A 19,514-nucleotide genomic window follows, 5' to 3' on the forward strand; every position below is an offset into this window, starting at 1 on the left:
AATTCACTTTTCACAGTTATTCTAGAAACGATGAATGAGAGAAATATTTCTTACATTTCCTATTTTAGAACTCAATTTAACATCAACAACGTGAAACAGCTAAAAGGACCAACGTGAACCTTTGATAGTCCTTAGAGGATAAAGTATAGAAATAATTGGAGACAATATATATAAATAATTGAATTTTCTGTGATGTGTTTTGTTACAATATGAAGAATTTACAGCTAAATTATAGAGTTTGTTTATTGAGGCAAAGTATGCAGTAGTCATGGTAACAAAAGTAGCATGTTGTCCAGAGCAATACTGTGGCTTTAATCATTTCTGGATAACAGTAAAGCTAACAGTAACAGTTAAGATACTTATAACCATGCCCACTGCACTTTTAATGCATGTTATCTTTTGATGTTAACATGTAACAAAGTTAATGGATTAAAAAAGGCAACAAACAGCATTATTTAGAGAGTAAAAAATTTATTCCAGCATTTCAGTCAGTTTTAACTCTTGAAAGTAATGTTACCATTGCAAAGACATTCATCCTCACCATCATGAAAATGAAAATAAACATGTCAAATAAATTATACAGTAATTGTCTACAAATCTATATGATGTATACGATAAAAAAGCAATAGAATCAATGCAGTTTCATGCATTGCATTAAAAGCCACACACACACACACACACACACACGGTTGATAGGTTCATCTTCCTCGTCTTTGGTCGTCGTCCTCATCATCGTCACTCTGAAGTTATAACTTTGTTTGTGTGGGTGAAGCCTGTGGGAGAAGAAGGAGCTGACGTTCAGTCACGTTCAGTCAATCTCATCTGTCATCAAAGCGACTTCCTGTCACAGTCCTGGGCCATTGTGACCCAGTGTTTTGAGTTTATTTTTATGTTTAAGTCCTTTAATTTTTCGAAGTTTATTTCTATCATTAGGTTGTCATTCTAGTTCTTTGTTATTAGATTCCCTTTGTGTCTTCACCCCTCTGTTACGTCTCCCTTGCCCGTCATGTGTTTCGTGTCTGCATGTCTTGTGTTGTCAAGTTCATGTTGTCATCTCTGTGTCTCATTATGTTTCCTGTTTTATTTTGGAGAGGTCTTGTGTTCCTGTGTTCATTGTGTTTAGTTTTTCTCTTCCACTGTGACGTCATTATGTTCATTGGTGTCAGCTGTTTCCCCATGTGTTTCCACTGACAGATCACATGACCGTTGTCCTCCATGATTTTTCTTCTTTATCTTGCAGCATCAAATTGAGGACCCCTATTATTTCGGGCTGTGTATTAGTTTTGGGGCGTACTTAGTTTTTCACAGTAGTTGTATAGTCCTGTGGAAACTTTCTTTTTCATGGGACTGCATGTGTTAGAAAGCTTATCAGTTATTAAATCAAAGACTTGTCTTGGTCATCAGGCTGCTGAAATGAGTTTTTATATATATATTTTTTAAATGACCAAGTTTAACTCATTCACTGCCATTGACGTCTATAGCCGTCAATGGCAGTGAATGAGTCAATGGGTTTAACTCATTCACTGCCAATGGCTGGCAGTGAATGAGTTAAAGAAATAATAAAATTCTGTGGGGGTTTTTTCGTTTCAGAAGTTGGAAATAAATCATCGGATTTTATTTTTCTGCTTTTGGCTTCTGTATTGTAACCAGTAAAATAGATGAAAGTTATTTCTCAAAAACCACAAACACTGAAAAGCACAGTTTGAGACTGATACCTACATTTCTGTCTCTGCTCCTCAAATTGCCGGGCAGATGATGAATAGTGACTCCTGTCATTATCTGTAAAACAACATAAAGAACGTCAGATTCAATTTAGTTTCTTTTTTAAAATGTATTTATGGTCACAGCACAGTCGCCTCAAGGTGCTTTATGCTGTAAAAACCCTACATGTGTGTAATAGTATTGTGTACATATTTCCAACAGTAAGATGTCAAATACTCCCTGAATATTGTGTTTGTTGCTCTTCTTTACCTTCTCATAATCAGACTTTTTTGGAATAGGCTCCGGATGTTTCTCCAGGATGTGCAGCATGGCGTCATGCAGTGTCAGGTAGAACATTGAAGACTGAACTTCATCATCAAAGAAGCTACAATCATGGAGTTTCTCCAGGATGTAAGCTGCAGCAGAAGGTCCAAATATGGTAGACAAACATACAGCTGAGTATGTGGCAGGTGTTTAGGTTAGCATGGTAGGCTAACATGATTACTAAACTAATACAGACAATACGCTAGTACTTACGGTCACAGGCCACAATGTAGACCTCAACCTCAACTCGGATCAGCTCTTTCAGCAGCTGCAAAGAGAAATGAATTAAACAGAGCCAGAGCGAAACATCTGCTGCTGCTGCATGAATACAAACGCACTGCTCTGAGTCCCTTCAGTCCAGAGATGTCTAAGAAGGAGACGGCGGCAAAGTCCAGGACCAGGCTGTGAATCTCAACTCTGGGAACCGCAATGTTGGCCGGAAGCTCGGCGTTCCAGTCGATCCGGGCAGGAAAGTCTTTGAAGTCAGTCGGTTGGTCCAGCTCTTCCATGTTGCTCTCGTCCTCTGATTCATTTATGGGTCCACACGAGGTATTCAGGAGGCCGATCTGTAACAGCGAAATATGTTTTCTATGTCAGACTTCACCACACGGGAACACATTCCAGATGATGAATCCATAATGAGCCTTTCTGCTCTCGCACAAGACTCTCATGTTGTGACTGATCGAGCGAAGTTGTAGACGCGCTTTAAACCAGAGACAAACTCACACATTACAAAGCCGTATAAATATTAAACACGCTGTGTCCACTGGGCTGTTTCGTTTGTTAATGCTGTTTGTCGAGTTTTCGTTAACAATTTTTGTCGTCGTTTTATCTTTCGTTCGCACTCCTACGTATAGTGTGTAGCAAGAGCATGTGCTGCTGTCAGCTCCTCCTCCTATGCTCCTTCCAACCACACGATTGGTTCAGTATAATTGTTGTTGCCTTTCATGTTGTCCGTCGAAACATGGATGCAATGAGCTTACTGACTTTATATTGAACATATTTTATATCACAGTCGAGGAACATTTTTGCACAATATTCATTTTTATTGTTTTATCACCAGGCTCTACCTCGTATCATATTCATGCAATCGCTCATGTCTCAGATAAGTGATGCTGGACCTTGTACTGTTTGTTGTACAAATGACACTGTCATTTTTCTCCACCAATTTTATATCATACCACTGCCAATACAACAGTCCTTTAATACCTCAGTGTGTGAAGAGGACTCTCCATTTACATGCACAAACTGGAGTCTATTAGATAGATATGATACAAACCACTGCAGCACAGTACCTGTAATACCTACAGCATGTTCTAATCGCTCTAATAGGATATTATGGTCGACAGTATCGAACGCTGCACTGAGGTCTAGCAGGACAAGCACAGAGATGAGTCCACTGTCAGAGGCCATAAGAAGATCATTTGTAACCTTCACTAAAGCTGTTTCTGTGCTGTGATGAGCTCTGAAACCTGACTGAAACTCTTCAAATAAACCTCTGCAGATGATCTGTTAGCTGTTTGACAACTACTCTTTCAAGGATGTTTGATATGAAAGGAAGGTTGGAGATTGGCCTATAATTAGCTAAGACTGCTGGGTCTAGAGATGCTTTTTGAGTAAAGGTTTAACTACAGCCAGCTTGAAGGCCTGTGGTACATAGCCGATCATTAGAGATAGGTTGATCATATTTAAGATTGAAGCATTAATTAATGGCAGGACTTCTTTGAGCAGTTTTGTAGGAATGGGGTCTAAAAGACACGTTGATGGTTTGGAGGAAGTAATTATTGAAGTTAACTCAGAAAGATCAATTAGAGAAAAAGAGTCTAACTTAACCCTCCTGCCATCCTTTAAAAAACTCACACCCATCACCCTAGGGACCATTCTCAGCCACGCCATAAAAAGACCATATATCCATATTTTATTCCACTTTAAATTAGCCAACCTTGTAAAACTACTTCTCCCTGAAATATTCATGTAAAGTTTTAATTATATTTTCGTTGTTTTAACCCTTCAAATCCCAGTGTTATTACATGAGCGCCCTGTGTTATAAGCCCCAAAAACCAAAAAACGAAACTAAATATTTCCACAAAAAACCAGTTGAAGTAATATGTGATTGTCATTATAAGTAGGCCTTTAGATGGACCAAAGATTGGCACCAACATACATTTTGACCTGCCATTATTTTTTTTGCATTTTTTTTGCAATTTAAAAATTAAAACTTCAAGGCCCTGAGTCTTCATTGACATCCAAGAAAAGAAGAAAAAATAAAATCATATGATGATAATTTGGGGTTGAAAAATAGCGTTTATAATGGAAGTCAATGGGCAGAAAATGGTCCCCAGGGTGATGGGTGTGGGGATTTCTGCTGCTCAGCCATTTTAGGCTGATTTAAGGAATTCACACTGGAATATTAACATTGACAGGTAAAAACTATCCTGTGGCAAGTTTGGTTATATTCCACTGAACACAGTGGAAATGGCAGCCATTTAACACATAGCAGTGGCACAAAAAGGTCCCAAGAAGGCAGGAAGGTTAACATCAATGGTACTAAGAGTAGCTGTAGATAATATTACATCTGTGGGATGATTATTGGTAATTTTTTCTCTAATGATAAGAATTTTATTTGTGAAGAAGTTCATGAAGTCATTACTAGTTAACGTTAAAGGGATGGTTGGCTCAACAGAGCTCTGACTGTTTGTCAGCCTGGCTACAGAGCTGAAGAGAAACCTAGGGTTGTTCTTATTTTCTTCAATCAGTGATGAATAGTAAGATGTTCTGGCTTTGTGGAGGGCTTTCTTATAAAGCAGCAAACTATTTCTCCAGGCTAAATGATGATCCTCTAAATTTGTGACACGCCATTTCCTCTCCAGATTACGAGTCATCTGCTTTAGGCTACGTGTTTGAGAATTATACCACGGAGTCAGGTAGATGATAACAAGTAAGACTGGTTTCTGAGTTTTACAGCTGGGGTGGACGAGGCTAAGCATCAGGCTTTCAAATGAATTAAAAGTCTGTCTGGGTCTTTGGTTGATTAATAGGCCGGTGTGAAAAATTGCTGCCACACCGCCCCCTCGGCCTGTGCTTCGAGGTTTCTGGTAGTTAGAATGACTCGGGGGTGTTGATTCATTTAAACTAACATAATCATCCTGCTGCAACCAGGTTTCTGTAAGACAGAGTAAATCAATTTGTTGATCAATTATTAAGTCATGTACTAACAGAGACTTGGAGGAGAGAGACCTAATATTTAATAATCCACATTTCACTGTTTTACTCTGTGGTTCAGATGTGGATGCTGTATTGTAGGGCTGGGTATCGTCACTGATTTCTAGAATCGATTTGATTACGATTAGATTTGAATCGGGGAAATTTTTGCCTCAGACAGTCAGAAATATTATAATTCAATCAGCGCAAAAAGGACGTAAACACAAAGCGCCCACTGACGCTTCAGAATCAGCGAGCTGTCGGCTTTCAGCCCCGACCGTGTCCGTGCCGTCGGGTGAGCTCGCTGATTCGGATGCGTTGGCTCCGCACTTTGTGTTTACGTCTTTGTGCAGAATCCGTGTTCCTGCTCTAAATCGTTTTGTTGCTGGTTTTTAGTTTGTTTTTTGTCTGTTTGGGAGCTGACACAGTCTCTATGGAGATGGGTTTTTGGGGGGGTAGCAGGAGGAGAGAAGCTGCAGAGAGGCGTGTAAGACTGCAACTCTGCTTCCTGGTCCCAACTCTGGATAGTCATATTTTGGGGGGTTTAATAAATGTGTCTATATTTCTAGAAATGAGAGCTGCTGTTTTCTGTACATTTCTAAACATGCAGATTTACGGTGTTTACCTAAATTGAGTTGAAAGAGATGAGCAAGAAGCAAATGTTAATATTAAAAATGAGTAAATGAGGCTTCGTTGCCTTGTTAATGTGTCGACACAGGCAACATTTGTGCCGTTACTATCGAACCAAGCTCAGATACTCACAGATGTCCACTGCAACTTGCCCTTCTTCAGAAGTTTCCGTATCATCCTCACTGCTTTATTTCTCTTTCTCAACACCCGTAATGGGTTAAAGCCGACCTGGGAAGACATACAGTAAGTGTGTCATTTATCACAAGTAATCATAGGAGATAGTATCAGAGATGAGATTTTACTCCATCTATTTTATTGTCCTGTGAAGAATATGATGCTTTTTAAAAACTAAATTATCCAAACTGATGCTTTTATTCTTTAACAGCTCCATTAAAGGCAGATGTGACTTACAGCTTCCACCAGCTTGTTCCTGAAGAACTCAATGTTGGCAAAGAAGATTGGAGATGGGATCCTGAAGATCTTCACTCCTTCTGGCTCGTATATCTGCAAAGAGTTTTAAAGTACTGCAAAATCAAAATCAATGACTAGTTGTTCAAATCTCAATTTGAAAATCAGCTGGTAAACTGTCAGGTACATTTAGTATCAAAGCATCCACAAAAAGACCTTGCTTCTGCATTATTGGAGGACATAAATATCCAAACTTGGAAATACTCAAGAGCAAGAGCAGATGAAGGGGGACTCCATGGATTTTTCGATCGGGGCGCTCTGCACTCGGTCAGGTGGGTCCCAGCATCTTTGAGTTTATTTGGTGAGGTTGCTTTCCTATGTTAAACTCATGTTAAACTCATGTGTCATTTTAAAGTTAAGGGTGTAGTTGACTTATTTTGTATTACTTGTGAGATGTGTTAAGTTCTAGTATGATTATTAGTTTCTCTTGGTTGAGTTTTTAGTCAGGTTTGTGTTTCCTTTATGGGTCATTACTGTCTATGTAGGTTCTCCTGGTGCTCCGTGTTGTCAGGTGTACGTCCTTTCCTTGTTCCTGTTTTATTTAGTCTTGTGTTCCATGTTCAGTGTGTTTAGTTTAGTCTTCCTGTGGCGTTCAGCTGTGTTTCCAGGTGTTTCTACTTCCCTCATTACCCTTCTGTGTATTTAAGTCCTCTGTCTCTCTGTGTTCATTGTCGGGTCGTCTGTTTATCTCGTCAGGTCAGGTGTTTCATTGAGTTTAGTTTTGCTTTGCCTTGTTTTCTGTTTTGGCTATCAGCCTCAATAAAAGCCTCGCCTTTTGTTACAGCTCGTTCTCTCTCCCGTGCCTGCTTTTGGCTCCACACCGCAAACACGCCGGCCTGCCTGGCCCTGACACACTCTGAGGGAATGTAACTGCAATGTCTCCTAGCAGGCTGGCTATGAGATAATAAGGCATAAGCACTTCCTGTGAAAAGTTTGTTGTTTTTTAGTTGTAATTAGTAATACCGCTGCTTTTGTATTGGTCATTTTCAAGACAGTCAAGTGCTTAGTTATTACGTATCCTTTACGTTATATTTAAAAACAACACTCATTCACAGATACAGTGTAAATGAGGGTAAAGTCTCTCTCAGCACCTTTAATCGCCACTGCTTTCTCTGACTCTTATAGAGCTTGAAATCACATGAAACTTGCTGAGTATGTACATTTTGTAAGTGAGCTGATTGCTCTACATGCATCATAGCCTCTAATAAAAGCCTCTGCACATTACAAATGTGCATTTGTCCTTTACATAAACATTCATTCAGAGTAAGGAAGGACTCACTGTGTTCATCATAAAATCATGACCCTCTGTATTTTATTCTTTAATAGCCTACTTAAAAGACCTGGTCACAGGTTTTCACCTCTAGTTTGATCATTATTTTAATTTGTATAATTACAAAACCATACATTTTGTTGTGGCCTGTAGAACTAATCCAAATGCCTGAGATAATATCCCAACAGCTGTGTAAATATTTGAAAGGTAAACTGAAGCCACCTGAGGGGCCACACGCTAACTCACGCTGATGTAGTCCTTTCGGTCTTTGTAGATATCGGTGCCCCTGATGTTGGCCAGCAGACTGCAGCGAGGACTGAAGCAAACAAGCAAACATGACATGCTAACACGCTCACAATGATGATGATACAACGATGACAGGTTTGATGTAAACTACTGTATCATTTACAAGAATCAGCGTCACGTGTTTGTACTCGCTGTCGGGGTCATTTATCTAACAGCTGACAGAAGAAAAGCCATCACTTTGAACCTCGTGACAATAGCGTGATGAAAGAACAACAGTAATCAGTTACATGATCACATTGTACACCAAATACTCACAACTGAGTCCTGAGGATGACACTGATCAGCTCCACACCGAGGCCGACAGCCAGTCCCAGATCTAGCCCCAGCAAGAAGGCACCGATGCAGCTAGCCAGCCACACCACCTTGTTGTGGTAAGAAACATGTTGTTTACTAACAAGGAGGCCACGTGTCCTTTCTTACAACATATAAACATGGTCTTTAAGAGTACTGAAAGTTTGTGAGGTCTTACACAGTCGGCTTTGTCCCTCCTCCACAGATATGGGATCTCTCTGAACTGCATCAGACTGCCCTTCAGGTTGACGATGATCACGGCGCCCAGCACGGACTGTTAAAGCAGAGGGCCAGAGATCGGCTTTCAGAGTATAGACAGCATGTCAGAGGCACAGGGAGGGGTACATACCTTTGGTAGGGGCTCCAGTAGGAATCCAATAGCCAATGTGACGATCATCACTATGACAGCTGACAGTAAACCAGCTACCTGGAAACAACAGAAGAGGCAGAGGATTGAAAAACCAACATGATGGAAATCAGATTCTGTTTGTGCTGATTTAAAAAGGACTTTATCAGATCAGTTGATTGATACACTTTCTCCTCTAAACACTAGAGGTCACTGTTGGCTGGCCTTTCTATTGGTCACTCGCTGTGAATTTAATGCATTTGTGCGACTGTATGTCAGAGCGACGAGCCGCAGTGTCACAGGAACTGCTGTCAATTCATTTGCAGTTAATCACAGAGTCTCTATGAACGTGTATAAACAGAAGAGAATGACTGATTCTGTGACCTGATCTCATGCAGTTGGTCATATTTAAATGTTTTCCAGGGATTCAACAAATGAATTGTAGTGAAAAAGCAAAGATTTCATTATAAAGATTTTCATTGTAAAGATACTTCAAACGTTTGTGTCACGAAACTGGACTTCAGTTTCAATATTATTCAATACAGCTTTATTTATACAGCACCAAATCACAACAACAGTCACCTCACGGTGCTTTGTACTGTAAGGTCGACCCTACAATAATACAGAAAACCCTGCCTGACATGGACAGATCCGGGATCAGCTTAGTTTACCTGAGTTTTCCCTCCTGTGCTCTCCTGAACTGCACTCCTAGAAAGAGCCGTACTCGCTGCAAAAGACCTGAAGGAAGCTCCAAAGATGTTGCTGACTCCAAAGGCTATCAGCTCCTGTAGCCGGGTCACAGAGATAAGAAATCACACTGACGTCCTGACGCGACGTTAACCTACATGTGGCTGAGTTGTTACCCACCTGGTTTCCATCTATGGTGTAATCGTGTTTTATAGAATAAACCTTGGCCACAGAGAAGGCCACAGCAAAACCCACGATGGCTATAGGAAACGCTTCCACTGCCGTTTCTTGGAAGATCTGCGGGTTTGGGGCGACTGGCGCCTCGTACCTGAAACGGTACAAGTCTGTCAGATCATTGTGCCTCTAAACATGGACACGCTCAGGTGGATCAGCCACAAGTGATAAGAGGAACAATTCAGAGCCAGAACCCTTAGCTAAAGCGTAACATTATGTTACTGTTTCAAAATACAGGCTGATGGTTCTGGGTCACTGTGACCCAGCATTTTGACCTTCTTGTATTCTGGTAATATTTTGTATTATGGCTGATGTTCAGGGTCATTCATGGTCGTAGTTATTCTGAGTGTTCTTGTTTAGTTCTCGGACTATTCGGTTCCCCTTGTGTCTTTGTCCTCTGTGTCTCTCTCTCGTGTTCATGTCTGGCTTGTCTCGGCTGTGTTCACTGTGTGTTTTCTCTTCTCTGGACGTTGTGCTGTGTATTTAAGCCTGTTTAGTTCCATTACAAGTTTAGTTATTTTTGTATTTTCTGATGTTCAGCAATAAAGCTACCTGTTGAGTTTCTGTCTCGCCTCCACGAGTCTGCGTTTGGGTCCTCAAATCAAAAACATATTTAACTTTGGCCAAAGCATTAAGAGACATAACACGTGTAAAGTTTGCATGTTGCATTTTAGAACTATGATGTTGTGGAAGTGGTTTGACCTCTCTTTGACTGCCTTTCTGATTTCACACTTTTACAGGCTCCAAAACAAACTGTTAGCTTTTAGCTATTATCACCTTATAAACGTCTTATGTACTTGTGAGTTATGCACAGTGTCAGGATATTAAAACCACAGTATAATATTACAGGGGAAGTTTGTCATTGATAACTCCTGCTGCTGATGTTCTGACTCTTTTCCAGCAAAGATAAAACAATCGACAGGTTTCACTGTGAGCTTGATGTATTCTTACCCTTTTGGTATATAACCAACAACATCAATGCCATATCTTGTCTTAAAGTCGAATGCATATGAAACTCCACATGCAATAACAGTCTGTGAAAGAAATGACAAATGATTATTCACAGCTATTTACTCTTTTAAATACAAAAGTCAGAGAGCATTTATTAACTGCAGGTGTCAACCTGTGACCGGTATCTCTCGCTGAAATCTTTTTCCGGCCCATAAATGAACATTACTCACTTTAATGAGTGTTATTCACCTGCTGAGTGCAGTCGTTACAGTGAAGAGCCAAAACCAGCGTAATAAATATCAGTGTTGTTGTTTGTGGAACCAACAAGCCTTCAAAGAGATGCAAAAATGTCAGGAGTCGTGCAGTGTTGCTCACCATGACGACCTCTATGGGGATCGGCACAGGCAGCTTGGATTTAAATCGCTCATTTATCTCCTTTACGATGAACACCACCACCATGATCACGATGGAGATCACCACATCACACACATTGGTGGAGGTGATCTTGTTAAAGATGATCTCCAAGGTCTGAAGAATGAAACCAGCAGATGAACAACCTGTTGGATGAACAGAGCAAGCTTCAAGCTGGCCTGTACTTACATATATGAGTGACAGAGGCCCGCTGATCCCTGGAACTTCCAGCCCCAACACAAACTTGAGCTGCGACACCAGAATGTGGATCGCAGCAGCTGTGGTGAAACCTGACACAAGTGTGTCGGAAAGGTACATGACAACGAAGCCCACCTGCAGAACGCCCATCGCAAGCTGCCAGAGACAGGAGTCACAAACAGATTCAGTCATTGAGGCTGAAAAACCCAACATGATAAACAAAATAGTGTATTATTAAACTGCGAGTTACCAGAAAAAGAAAAACGGTTTTTTGAATTTCTTTTAGGAATGAAAACCCTGTGACGTCCCTCTGTGTACGACTACATCAAGGTTAACAACAGCTGTTCATCTGAATGTGCTGCTTTGATTAGCAGACAGCAGCATATATGTCATGATCTGGTTTTCACATCCGTAACATAAATAGCTAAACACAGTAAAAGTACCTCTCTGTGTGATTAGTATTACAAAAATACCCTTAAAGTACCGATAAGAGTCCACGTGGGACCAATGAATGTTTACATTGTCAACTGCAGTCCTCTCAACAGTTATAAAAGCAACTGCCAGTTTTCTGTAAATCACATAATTGATGAAGTGATCTACTAAGCATCATACTTTACATATAACTTTCCCTAAAGCACAGCTGTCAGAGCACACAGCAGGAAACAGCGAGGGAGTGCGAGCCTCTGCCTGCTCACTCTCTGGGCAGTTTGCTTTCAAGAGAATAATGCTGTATTTTTCATTTATAACTGTAGTTTGTAGTGCAGTGAAAAATCAGATTTTGTGTAGCATGACAGATCCTGTCTTTGATTACACAATTGTTGCGCAGGAGTAACATGAATAACTTGAGTTTATTACATAACTACTTTCTAACTACTGTAACTGGGCTGCTTATTGTTCCTGCCATCACTTTCTCTAAAGACTTGAAAGAAAGGCGGACGTGAAATGTAAGAGTGAGATTCTAGGTCAAATATGACATGATCATATATCCTCATTGCTCTGTGACTCTCGCTGCAGGTAATAACTGCTCTTGTATGGAGCTCATCTTATCCCACCTCAGTCCAAAGCTAACAAACCCAAACGTAGTAAGTCCATCTATGAGCGCCTCTCATGCTCACTGACTGGGATTTAGGTTTGTTTCACCTATTCCAAAAAAAGAGCACAGCCTTCTTGGTGCGTCCAGCTAACCTTCGCCTTAAACGGATAAATGTGAGAGTACAGTCAATATTCTCATGACTTTTAAAATGTCAACCTACTTTTCAGTCCGTCAGTGTTTTCATGCTAACACTATTATGCTACATTTGCTGCTCAATAGTATTTTTTGATGGAAAGATGGAGCGAAGTGTGCTCCTTTGAAAGCCAGAGCTCACAAATGAAGTTGTGATGAACGGCTCTCAAGGAGCCTTATTAAGAAGGACGAAACACAACATCTGTTTTCTGTCAAGGACACAAAGCTTTTTGTTGTTTCCACATCACAAACGTATGTTTGAGATCCTACAGGTTTGTGTTTGATCCTCAGAAAGCATGCTTGTTGACAAGGTGACTCAGTGTCGACTAGAGCAACTTATTGGCTGTGGCGAGCCGATTCACCTGCATGACGCCGGCAAGGAAGGTGACAGAAGAGGCCACCAGCACTCTCTGCTCGTCTCTGGTCAGGCCTTCAAACCCCGTGATGTTGAACGCCGGCCCCTTGTCTGGGACCAGCCTGGTGACCGCCGAGCCAATCATCAGACAGAGCACTGGAAACGGACCTTCGGGGAGACAGGAGGATGGCAGATATACTTACACTCTAACATTTAGAGAGCAGCTACATAGAAATGGACGATGGCCTTACCCACTGAGATGTGTCTGGAGGTGCCGAGGAAAAAGTAGATGATAACAGGGAAGAAGGCGGAGAAGAGCCCATACCAGGGTGGCAGAGAGGCCAACAAACAGTAGGCCAGCCCTGCAAGACAGAAACACCAGTTGAGTAAATCTCTGGGCTCTCAATAAGTAAGTAAAGTACACAAAGGTTAAAGAACCCGTCCTCCTAATTTCTTTTTACATCTATACTGTTACGATGTCACCTCCACTCACCTGCTGCTGAGGAGCAGCCAATTAAAAGAAAGCTGCTAAAGGTTTCAAAGGGCTGCACCAACATGCAAATTGATCTATAAATTTAATGTTTTCCTTTTTCTGAACGTTTTAGATGATATTGTGTCTCCATTAAAATGAGCAAAATCATCAAGCGATGAAATGGTTATTTCCTCATTTCCAAGCTGCTGTTAAGCACACTCACTATTGTTTAAACAGCTCAGATAAGAGCGCAGAGGTTCTCACAGCTGTCTGTTATCACAGGTTATCACAGTTAGTCAGATAGGGCCCAAGCTGCACAGTCATTATTGTTATCATTACTTCACAGAGTTCAGAGGCTGTAACTTTCTGTGATACTCACCTTGCAGCACAGCCACCAGTCCAGTGCTGACACCGGACACGATGTCACCCAGCAGCCATTCTTTGAATCGGTACGCTTTCATCCAGCCGATGACTGGGAGAAGAGACAGAGCCGTGCTCTTGGCTCGTTTCGCGTCACATCTGAAACGATAATGAACCAAAACCAGAGTAACCACTTTTTACATTTATGCTTCACAAGATTATTTAAACTGATTAAAGTGTACAAACATCGATCAGTTTAAGTCCTGCGTTTGTTTGTTCTTTTTAAAGATATGAAAAATATATTCTGCACAGCAGGAGAAACGTCTTCAATGAGCTCCACCCTGCCCAATTACGACTTTTGAATTAGTTAATATCACAGAAATACTAATAACTATATAAAGTGAACACATTATTTTTATTTAGATCTGCGCTGTCTTAAGATAAATCCATCCACATAGTTACACCCACATTATCCTGTAGAAAGCACAGGCCTGCCAGCGTTTCACCAAAACACCCGCTACATCTCATTTTTAACGTTTTAGACATCAGTGACAATCTTAATGTCAGACGAGTGCTGATCTGCGTCGCGGCTGGACTGGGACAAAAACATCGACCGTGACATATTTGGTCCGACTGGCCCGACGTGATCACCCAATAAACACATAATGTATTTCTATATAAAGGGAGAGAGAGACTGTCATGGATGCATCATGTACGGATGTAACTCTGTTTAAAACTCGTGCTGTCAACCAGAGGCTGCGAGGGCTGCGTGTTGCTGGTGCAGCAGCACCGACAGCTGACATGTCCGGTAATCTCACACATTCTGCTTTATCTATTTTTACTTAGTTTTTCTCTCTTTGCTTTTCTGCTCAACTTTCTCGCCTCTCGTGTGTGCGCACAGAGGGGAGGGCCCGGCTGCGGTAAGAGGCTCGATTAGCCAATCCGGTGTCGGTGATGAAACTGGACTAACGCTGCCTGTGCGTGTGCGTGTAGGGTCAAAATAATAAGAATCTGGATTTTTCAAAAATGTTCAGACTTGAAACTACAGTAAAATTGATATTGTGTACCTGTGTAGTCTAACGTCACGCTGAGTATCAAAGCATTAAAGCACCATTAATATAAAGATAGACAAACACAGCAAACAGCAGGATTAGGGCCACATTAAGAAAAAAGATTAGTGATCATTTCGAGTTTAAAGATGAAAATCTATTTTGAGATAAAATGGTGAAATGTGGTTGTTTCAAGACAAGCTGCCCTCCACCCTCGGCAAAATGTATACTGTAGACAGTATCACTGAGAGTGAAATCGCACGTCTCTGTTAGCACATGAACACTGTGTGGTGATGGCGCAGGAAAAAGCTCGGAAGGGAAAAACACACAAACTTGGAAGAAAACGAAACAGGTGACAGTGGACCGATGATAGCGGTGGTTACACCCTCGTGCAATAAAGAAGATGCATGTTGTAACACAAGACACGATAAGACAGCTGATCAAGTTCTTTCACAAGACATTTTGTAGATGTTAGAGGAGCTGCGAGTCTCCACATTCCCACCGTTTCCCTCAAAATACTATTTCATGTTTAATCTCAAAATGTTGACTTTAATCTAATAGAGATGAAGCGCCTTGAGGCGACTGTTGTTGCTGTGCTATACAAATACATTTGAATTGAATTCAATCTCAAAATTAAACTTAATACTTGTCTTACATAACACATAATGTTTTTGTATCAGGTAAAGTGTCTCGTCAGACCTTAATCACTATAAACCTAACCTGTGTAAACTGAGCCAAACAAGCTTGAACCTTTGTTGATGGAAATGAGAGCAGCTGCTGCTGAATCACCACAGTTCATCAAACCTTTGCAGAGTCGTCGTTTGGAACGTAGGTTTGCATCCAGTGATCACAGGAACCAAACAGAAAACACAGCAAACAGTCTGACATGTTGCTTACGTGAAATATTGCTTGATGTGGTCCAGCATAGTTTTGCGGTGCCTGTAGATCTTTTCATGGTCCTGAGCGAAGGACTCCTCCGAGTACAGCGGCCTGGTCACTACGTACTGCTGAGCTGCCGGGCGCATCATCATCTCCTTTGCTGCTTCCTCTCTGTGTGGCTCTGAGGTCCATTAATCACATCAGGTTAGCAAAAGGATCCCGTCCTTCCTTTGAACATCACTTATCAAAGCACATTAACAGAAAACAGCAAAGGTCCAGACCCCCAAATACAAGACAGAGCACATAAGGCAGGTCAGAGCGTGCGTCGTCCCAGAGGGTGAGATTGTCAGGTTGAAGAAACACCAGAGAAGTTTGGTTTGAGTGTTAGCAGTCCTCACTTCCCCACAGCTCCCTCTTTACTTTCCAACACGTACGTATATGCAGAGCAGCTCGTCCTACATACCTGAGAGCGTCCCAGTCTGTGTCGAAGCTTCCGCCGTCTCTTCCTCCTGCTCCAGATCCTGGAAATCAACTGGGGTCTCAGACGCTCGTGCCACCAATAAATACCATCTCTCCCACTTATCACAACTGTAATTATTAACAGCAGTGACGATGATGTCATTCTTTCAAGTAGGATTACAAATGCTGGATGTCTGACGTACCCTTGACCTTTGTTCTCACTGATAACCTGCAACTTTTAGTAGCTCGAGGATGTGGACAGCACAAACAGGATAGGATAAAACTCAAGTAGCATGTTAGGAGGGGACACGGCTTTAAAGGTTGTTTGTGCCGTTGTGGAACTGGTGTGTGTGCTGCAGGAAGCAGGTTTGTCAGTATCTAAAAAGTTAAACCACGCCCACACTGTGGCATTAAAGTTAAACATGTTCACATGTGTGCAGCTTTAAGTCAGCAGGGATGGAGAGTCATTATAAACTGGGTTAGAAATTACAATGAAACCGTTTTTCTTCATGAATGTGTGCATGACCAACATGGCTCAGTCCAGTCTTTGTTATGCCACATCATGCTGAATGATCAGCCACAGTACAGTGGTCAAAACCCTCTAAATTACAATCACTTTCCACTCTTTGGGCCTTATTTCTATCAGGAGACAAAACTGAAGAGTCGCCGTTGGTTGTTTAAGTTCACAACCAATGACCACATCGGTTGTGAACATTATAAATTCACATAACGGGTGCAAAGAGTTTTAAGGCGATATTTTAGAAAGTACGACACAGCTGATGTACATGAGTAAAAAACACCACAAAACCTTTCTGCACCTGTTTCTTGTTTTTCAGTCATTAAAGACGCTGAATATTCGTCCCACCACGTAGAAAGAAATCATTGCACTTCATGCTCCTGATTGGTGCATTTCAGCAGGACAATGTGAACTGGGCCTCACAGCAGAAGGGCCTGTGTGCTGATCTGAATCAGACTCATCAAATCAGTTCACAGATGTTTCCTGACTGCTGTTAAAAGAACGCTACGCACTGGTAAACGTGGCCTTGTAACAACTTTTAAAGATGTTTTCCTTCCAGCAAATTCCAAATGACCCTGTGATCTTGTTAAAATGGGACATAAACATTCGACATGTCTTCCATTGTAAATAAAACGGGTTTATTTTTCATTTCCATTTCACACAGCATGTGAACGTCTGTAGAATCGGCGTTGTGGTTTGTTTTAATCGTCAAGTCAAGAAGGTTTGATTTCCTCACACATGTGTCCACGGTATTTCTCAAACTGTGCTAAGCAGTGATGTGTTCTGCTTGTTTCAAATGTCGTTGAATGTCCAGTCATTTATATCATAATTGTGCTGAAAGACAAGCTGTTTCTAATGATGATAAACTAGATTTGTAACTTGTGAAAGAAGAACGTGGTGGAAAAAGTCATAAATGGCCTGCCTGCTGCTTTATGTGCTCCTTATCTGTTGCTTACCACTCATAAGATAACAGCAGCGACAAATAAGGTGTAAATGTTGTGTCAGTCCGGTCTTTGTTGCAGACTCATAGTATTGTCCCACAATAAACAAACACCAGTGAATAAAACACTGTGTGCTTGATTTAGTGCTGCTGATAAAAGATGGAGACGATGTTCATGCAGAGAAAAGGCCTCTGTACTGATTGAAATACTATCATTTTATTTCCTTCATTTAAAAGTCGTATTGATGAGGCCTGACATGCTGCTCTGTGTACAGCTAATGAGCCCTTCTGACTGCAGCTGGCCTCTCTGATGATCTGATCAGGGTCTCTGCACTGAGCCACTGTCTTTTTTTAAACCAGAGGTGATCACGCTCCAGAGGCTGTCGTGTCTAAACTTTGGAGCAGCTTGCTGCAGCTTCAAAACTCATTTCCATGGTTCAGCTTCTCTTGAATCTTTTGCCCATCGGCCTTGTATGTGTGCAGGAGTGTGTAGTAATGAATGAAGGTTTGCATCTGCACATATAAATATGCACTTTTTAAAATCCAAACTGTTAAACATTGTGTAAAAAAGTGCTACATGAATAGTTAATTTTACTACCACCCGAGACATCTCCAGTAGGACAAGATGATGTACCTGGAGCAGTAAAAGCAAAGAGTTTGGATACTGTAGTCGACGCGAGGTCTGTATCTGACAAGCCAAAAGCTGAACTGAGCGTTCTTTATCTCAGTTTCATTTTCTCTGGAAAGGATTCAATCAAAATTAAACAAATAAGCCTGAAGATGTCGACATAACAATCTGGTGTGTGCTTGTAAAATCAGAGTCCTAGCACCTAATCTTCTAAGGTGCGTGAAAAACAGAAAACCTGAAAAGTTAGATATGTGCTGACACCAGTCCAATGTTTGGAACATGTCATGGTACGAATAAAGTCTTACTGTCAGGGCTGTGTGTGCGGGCAGGTGCAGATGTGGATCCAAATGCAGGACTCTGAGGGAAATGTGACTGAAAACCACAGCTTTTATTGCTGCCACGAAACAGAAACAGGAGCACACAGGCAGGATCTGAGGAAAACACAGGGCCAATATACACAGGGTGGTAACCAGGGAGTGAGCAACAGGAGGGAGACACAGCTGGGAGAAACTGGACTAACCAGACAGGGGAGCAGCAGAGCTGAATCACATGAGACACAGACCTTCACAATAAAACAGGAAACAAGAAACCACTAAACAAGGACGCAGACAGAATATAACACATGAAACTCGAACTATAAAAACATGAGACACAACCAAGGAACAAATCCTTAAACGTGAATAAGCAGAAACCTGTAATAATGGTCAACAATGCATCCGAATAAGAATACAATCAACATTAAACCAAACACGAGAACTCAAAACACTGACCCAGAGCCGTGACTCTTATTGTCACATTTTAGTGAGCAGGTATCTCCTGTATGTTTCTGTCCAGTAGACTTTGAGTCCTGCAGTGTTTGGGCAACAGTGTCTGCTCTGACACTGCAAAGCCACAGGTTTGTTGTGGGACTTACTGCTAAACCTAATCAAGTACTGCTGGTGCTGTAAGTTAACCAGAGAGCTGAAATTACAAACATGAAACTAAAACAACAGGAAACTCGGCTCTCTTTCGTCACATTTTGTCAAAATGTGCATCGAAAGAGTCCAGAGTCGGGAAAAGTCCCAGTTTCTCAGTTTTAATAAACACTTTAAAGTGAGTAGAATAAAATACCTAATACTTACACGACACTTTCATTTCAGAAGGAACAGTGAGCCCTCCATCTTTGGTTTAGATTTGAGTATTAGGAGACGCAGACATACAGACACCTTTGTGCTTTCAGTTTGTCCTGGATTAATTAAATGCATTGTGGGAGCGCAGCGGCATTTTCGGGGTCTACGAGTCAAAACAAACACACTGTGTTGGAACGACGATTACAAGATGCTTAAAAGCAGCTCAAAAGAGAACGGACTGTATAGAGACCGATTTCGTTCAGAGGCGAAGCGGCGGTACTTGCAGAAAATAGCCTGCATTGGAAATGTGGACCCGTATGAAATACGGCCGTGGAGTAAAAACCCTGAAGACCAACCGCTATTGACGTAGCCTGACATATTCTCGTACCTTATCTGTGGAGTCAGCGCGTACAAGTCGTCATTCAAACAAAGGTAAGTCAGCTCGAGTACTGCGAGTGAAATGCGTTTGATTTCCATCCGAACATTCACATTAGTGCAGCATA

At 41.4% G+C, this 19,514-nt stretch overlaps 1 protein-coding gene across 2 annotated transcripts; it reads right to left on the minus strand.

Annotated features, from left to right (window-relative positions):
• Positions 1–482: 482 nt before the first annotated feature.
• Positions 483–15,869, minus strand: LOC308399625 (chloride anion exchanger-like). Of its 2 annotated transcripts, XM_080886991.1 has the most exons (21): positions 15,822–15,869; positions 15,377–15,539; positions 13,450–13,589; positions 12,850–12,960; positions 12,606–12,766; positions 11,010–11,174; positions 10,785–10,937; positions 10,410–10,492; positions 9,405–9,552; positions 9,209–9,322; positions 8,541–8,618; positions 8,370–8,465; positions 8,156–8,262; positions 7,841–7,910; positions 6,268–6,360; positions 5,989–6,084; positions 2,364–2,591; positions 2,239–2,293; positions 1,972–2,117; positions 1,720–1,779; positions 483–773 (listed from the first exon to the last, which is right to left on the minus strand). In XM_080886991.1, the coding sequence occupies exons 2-21, from the start codon at positions 15,508–15,510 to the stop codon at positions 747–749; spliced, it is 2,265 nt and encodes a 754-aa protein (XP_080743117.1). In that variant the 5' UTR covers positions 15,511–15,539; positions 15,822–15,869; the 3' UTR covers positions 483–746. The 2 variants fall into 2 exon arrangements, with proteins under 2 accessions (XP_080743117.1, XP_080743116.1); XM_080886990.1 differs by lacking the exons at positions 483–773; positions 1,720–1,779 and having other exon boundaries at positions 1,800–2,117.
• Between the last annotated feature and the right edge of the window lie 3,645 nt (positions 15,870–19,514).

The sequence above is a fragment of the Rhamphochromis sp. 'chilingali' genome (assembly GCF_963969265.1).
Source record: "Rhamphochromis sp. 'chilingali' genome assembly, chromosome: 7".
NCBI classification, from domain to species: domain Eukaryota; kingdom Metazoa; phylum Chordata; class Actinopteri; order Cichliformes; family Cichlidae; genus Rhamphochromis; species Rhamphochromis sp. 'chilingali'.